General features: G+C 39.1%; 1 protein-coding gene across 2 annotated transcripts in view; it reads left to right on the top strand.

Moving 5' to 3' along the window:
* Positions 1-4,069, top strand: part of DNAJC13 (DnaJ heat shock protein family (Hsp40) member C13) — a 57,403-nt gene extending 53,334 nt beyond the window's left edge. Inside the window, exons 56-57 of one of the 2 annotated variants that reach the window (XR_008354249.1) lie at positions 976-1,084; positions 3,129-3,242. Coding sequence is in view for 1 of the 2 variants with exons in the window: in XM_053466329.1 (XP_053322304.1) it covers positions 3,129-3,226 (98 nt within the window). In the remaining variant the exon portion in view is untranslated. Of the gene's footprint in view, positions 1-975; positions 1,085-3,128 lie in introns of both variants that reach the window. The other variant, XM_053466329.1, reaches the window with a different exon arrangement.
* The last annotated feature ends 1,931 nt before the right edge of the window (positions 4,070-6,000 follow it).

Genomic DNA, 6,000 nt, shown 5'->3' on the forward strand with positions numbered 1-6,000 from the left:
TTTCATAAAATGCAAGGAAATTTCTAGCTGAGCTGTGCTAACGTAATTGTAAAAGGCAAAATACAAAAAAAGTGAAGCGCAATATTCTAATTAAATATAAATGTTACACCTTCTGGTGAAGTGGTGCTGCAAAAACACAGGAACAAACTCCCCAAAATGTTCCAAATTAAATACAATCAAAACCACACAAGTGTCTGCGCACCCAAATATTTGGGTGCGCAGACACTTGTGTGGTTTTGATTGTAATTGTAAAAGGGTTTTCTAATGACCAATTAGCCTTTTAAACAGGGCCAGCCCGACAATGGAGCCGAGTGGGGCAACTGCTCCAGGCGGCACCTTGCTGCCCCGAGCCCCTTTTTTTTTTTTTTAAAGCGGAAGAGAGAGAGAGGGGCGCCGAGTGGTTTTCACTTACCAAGTTTTCAGTACCTGCTCGGCACCCCTCTCTCTCTCCTCTGCGAGCCCTCTAGCTCGGTCTCGGTGCCGGCTTGTAATGCTGATCGCCGGAAGATGATGTCATTTCCGGTGCTCAGGATTACAAACCGGCACCGAGACAGAGCAGGGAGACTCGCCACAGGACTGCTGAAAGGTAAGTACAGGGGGTGGGGGTAGATAATGGGGGGGCTGCGGCATTTTAAACTTCGCCCAGGCAGCATTTTGTCTTGGGCCGGCCCTGCTTTTAAATGTAAATTAGATAACACAACGTTAGCCATTGGAACACAGGAGGGATGGCTGCTAATAAATATATATATATTAGTGCATGTTGCCAGCCATTGAATAGTGTGCTGTAATGTGAGGAGAGAACAATGTAGGGCCCCCTTACTCTAACATTTGACTGTACTTGGTGTTTAAACCTTCCTTTCACACTGTAACAAACATCCTTAGGAGGGAATGTCCTCGTGTTCTGTATCCCTATTCTTCTGCAACTTCCTAACTTGTTTCCCTTGCTTCTTTCCTTTCTTTTCTTCTTTCCTTCAGGTGTCTCCCATTCCCTTCTTACTGGTAGCAGTCCCCATCACCTGAGAAGTGGGCTTTAGATGCTCTCTTCCAAGTCGCTTGCTAACTGCTGTGTAGCTTTTAAATGCAGGTAGAGCATGTCCTCTCTGTTCCCAGTACTCTTAATGCTAATAATGGGCACTCCTATGCAATCCCTTTTTATGCACATTGACAATTTAAGCACATTTGAAGTAAAAAGTGGTTATAAGAAGAATAACCGAACCTGGCTTATGTAGTAATAGACTTGAATATATAAAGCTATGTGTACCTTTCTGTATGCTTGTTTCCAAGTTTGCTCTGTGTATTTTACAGTTTGTCTTTAGATGTTTTGCTCTTCGTTGTGCGCCTGGCTTGATCCTTGCACTCAAAAAATATTTTTGAAGAGCCCTTCTAGAGAGTCAACACACTTGCAGAAGCCAGAAGATGTTTGGGAAATTTGCCAGCTTTAGCTTTTCAGCACTGACAGTTAACCTTCAGGTTTAGGTTTTTACAATCTAGATTTCTCTATGTTGCTGCCTTTTTTTTCCCTAGCCTCTATGCGGTAGCCTTACAAGTGGGTAATAATGCCTTCATGCCCTTTAGGACAGGTGCCTGCAATTAATCCTATAACAAAGGGGACCCTTCCCATTTACCCATTGTTTTTTTTTTCATGTCTCTATAGACCTAATTTTTTTTTTTTTTTTGACTCACCCTTTATAAGTAGTCGCTGGATGGTAACATGTAATGAAAAAAACAGAAATACAAAAATAATAGTGCAGTATGTCTGTATATAGAAGTAGTATATATGTATCCAACAGAGTGCGTACTCACAATTTAAACGGAGCCTTTAAAAAAAGCGCTCCTGAAACACACACGACTGTGCCCTTAACGCAGCACTTCACCTAAACGTCTTTCTGTGGTTTCTTTCTCCCTTGCTCCGAGCCATAAGATTACCTTAAAATAATTTTACAAGGAATATTTACTTTTAAAAACTGTCAAATCTTGACAGTTACAACCAACTGCTTTCAGATTTCATGTAATTGGTTAAATTGAGTCCACTTGGGTATAGTTAATGCCATGTGATCGGGGGGGGGTTCAGGGCACACATTTCACTGCCAGAGGATGAACGTTGCTTTAGATACACTTATACACTGACACCTAGCTTATGCAGGAGATGTGTTTAGGCTGTATGCATCTCACTTCCCATGATATACACATATCTAGTTAGCTCCAGCGCTGGCTTGGTGAAACCTTGCTGCACGCCTAACTCCTACCTAACCCTAACAAAGTGTTTTTAACCAATGACGTACAAGGTATGTCATGGTTTTTGTGGGGACATCCTTTCATGACGTACTTTGTATGTAAATGGTCTTGAAGGGATTTAAAGTAGTGGGGGTGTCAGACACTCTAATGTCCCTTTGGCATTAAAAGCTTGGTTTTGTCCTTTAACAGTGTTCTGCTTAAGAGCATTGTTACATTAGATTAGAAACATAGAAACATAGAAACATAGAAAGTGACGGCAGATAAGAGCCAGAAGGCCCATCCAGTCTTAGATTAGTCAGCTTGGGGCTGTAGCATATCAGACAGCAGCATATGTCAGTGTATGTGTCCTAGGTATGTTATCTTAACCTAGTCTACTAGACATAACTCTTTGACATATTGACATGTGGTTAATAAATAAATGACTCAGTCTTAATCACAAGACCTGACGCATTGACTAATAAAAATATATGGATGATTGTATTGTACAAGAAGGACTTAATTGCGATAAGAAATCAGCTCACTGGTGTTTGAGCAGGGAACGCCATGATGACAGACAAGTTTTTGTTAAAGTACATTTCTTTATCCAGCAATCTTTAACTTTGTTGGAGCCTGTGACATTTCAGCAATACACACACAGTCAGTAAAGTAAGTGCTGGTTATTTAAATTCTTGAGTTACCAATTATTTTATTGGTGACTTGGAAAGGGATTTTGTGCATCTAGAAAATAGCACATTTGTTTAGTTTTCACGGCCAAGTAAGCACACCGTTAGATGCCTGACATGGATGTTTTGTATACACTTATTCAGTGAAGAGAGAGGAATAGCTTACTTACTTTCTTTTCCACCAGCCAGATCCAGGGAACTTAAAAATGTTTATTCTTAATCCTTATACAGGACCTGGAGTTGCTGGCTACCTTACTGCAGGATCGTCATCAACAGTTCTGCCCAGTGTTCCACCACCTGTGGACCATGAAGTGGGTGACCTTGGCTAGGTGACACCGATTCTCCACCCATGAAGTTTCAAGAGACTTGATAACTTGTTGCACAAGGGATAGCTACTTAAACCTACCCTCCAGTGATTGAAAGGACTATTGTTTTCTGCCTTCCTTGTTTTATGACAAAGTGTTATTCATTTTTTGTAATAAATCTATTTTTATTTAGGGATATATAAAAAAAAACAAATCTGGGATGTGATTCTCATGAAGTATCACTATATAATATAAACAAGAAAGCACTCTGTGGATCAGTTGTCAGGTTAAACCACATTTTTTTTTTCATCTTTCTTTTCTACTTGAGCAGATTCTGTTCATCTGTATTTGTTTACAAAACTGTGAATCAAAAAATAGTCTCCCTGTTCTCCATTTTATACTCCATGGATTGGCAGAGCTGTGGAGTAAAACATGTAAAAAAAATATGGTCTAAAGGGCATTTCTGTTTTCCTCCATGTTTTACATGGTAGGCCTCCCTGAACATTACTGACTGTGTTCTATCTCATTTGTTGTGTCCTTTATAAATCATTAACACTATCCTATCCAATGAAGAAGATATGTCATTCCCTGTACAGCATAGCTATACCAAATACACATAAAATGAGTATCTGTATGAAGAACAAAATAAATAAAATGTCAGCCTGCTATGAAAGAACCTAGTGTAATAGTCACATGATTCATACATTAAACATTATTATAGAGATTTCTATGAATGTACATTATACAAAACCTTCATGTACATAAAATTTTAAGAAAATAAAGGGAATTGGCAACCTTGTTAATTAGATCTCTGTCCCACTGTTAAAATAGAAACACTGCCGTGTTATTAAAGACTTTTATATTTAAGTATGTTCTACTTGTAACTTCTGAATTTGTGATGTATAGACATAAATAAGTAATGTAGACATTGTGTAACGAGGCCATACAATATTTTGATATGATCTGTGTGCTATTAAAGGAACACTCCATCCATCATATGCACTTTAATGTACAGTGTGTGCACACTTATTAGGCAAGTGAGTATTTTGACAATATCATTTTTATGCATATTTTCTAACTCCAAGCTGTATAAACTTGAATGATTATTGGATTTAAATATATCAGGTGATGTGTATTTGTGTAATGAAGGAGGGTGTGGCCTAAGGAGATGAACACCCTATGACAAGGTGTACACAATTATTAGGCAGCTTCATTTGCTAAGGCAAAATGGGCAGAAAAAGATTTAGCTGACTCTGAAAAGTCAAAAATTGTGAAAAGTCTTTCAGTAGGATGCAGCATCGAAATTGCAGGGTCGCAAGAAACGTGTTGAGAAAAGATGCTAATTAACTGCCAGAGATTTGAGAAGAATCAAACATGAAGCTACCAGGAAACAATTATCCTCCAGTGCTGTCATATTCCAGAACTGCAACCTACCTGGAATGTCCAGAAGTACAAGGTGTTCAGTGCTCAGACATGGCCATGGTACGGAAGGCTGAAACCCGACCACCACTAAACAAGACACATAATTTGAAATGTCAAGACTGGGCCAAGAAATATCTGAAGGTTTTATGGACCGATGAGATGAAAGTGATTTGATGGGACCGTGGCTGGATCAGTAACAGGCGCAGAGCTTCACTTTGACTCAGATGCCAGCAAAGTAGAGGAGGGGTACTGGTACTGGCTCAAACTCAACTCTTAAGCCTACTTCCAGTTTTTAGAAGACACTTTCTTCAAGCAGTGTTACAGGAAAAAGTCTGCATCTTTCAAGAAGACCATGATTTTTAGGCAGGACAATGCTCCAGCGCATGGATCACTGCGTAGCTAGCCAATAAAGGCCTTAAAGATGAAAACATTGATATGGCCCCTTCCTCACCTGACCTTAACCCTATAGAGAACTTGTGGGCCCTTCTTAAACCACGAGATTTACGCTGAAGGAAAACAGTACACCACTCTGAACAGTGTCTGGGAGGCTGTGGTTGCTGCTGTGCAAAAAGTTGATCAAGAAACTGACAGATTCCATGAATGGAAGGCTTATGACTGTTATTGAAAAGAAGGGGGAGCTATATTGGTCATTGATTTGTTTTGAGTTGTTTGTTTAGTATTCTCACTTTTAATATATGAAAATGAACACAAGGGAAAATGATCTTTTTTCATTTAGTTGCGTAATAATTACGCACACTGATAGGAGAATATCTATTATTGCCCAACTAAGAAAGCCAAAACCTCACTTTTACTTTCTTAAATATTCAGGTTTAAGGTTTCTTAACATTTTGGATTGACGGGAGAGCACTGTAGTTCAATAATAAAATGAATCCTAAAAAATACAACCTGCCTAATAATTGTGCACACAGTGAATATGATAGCTGCATCGTCCCTTAATATTTTCTTGTGGTCTGTTTCTGCAGAATCCCCTTAATATGCATTTGCCCCTTTCCCAGCTAAATGTTCAGATGAGCACGTGTCCCCGCACATGATATGCTCATCGCCAATCTCTGCAAAGTAAGAACTGTCATTTTCTTCATTTTGGAAGAATGCACATTAAATTATTCACAGATATACACAGACATACCGTTAACATAACATTATGAACACTGACAGGTGAAGTGGCTTACACTGATAATCTTGTTATCATGGCATCTGTCAGTAGGTGGGATACATTAGGCAGCAAGTGAACATTTTGTCCTCAAAGTTAAAGTGTTATAAATAGGAAAAATTACCAAGCATAAGGATCTGAGCGGCTTTGACAAGCTTTTCCTTATACTTTACAAATAAGTGCAGAGAAAGAGCGACAGGCTCTC

This window comes from Spea bombifrons, chromosome 5, assembly GCF_027358695.1.
Source record: "Spea bombifrons isolate aSpeBom1 chromosome 5, aSpeBom1.2.pri, whole genome shotgun sequence".
In the NCBI taxonomy this organism is placed as follows: Eukaryota; Metazoa; Chordata; class Amphibia; order Anura; family Pelobatidae; genus Spea; species Spea bombifrons.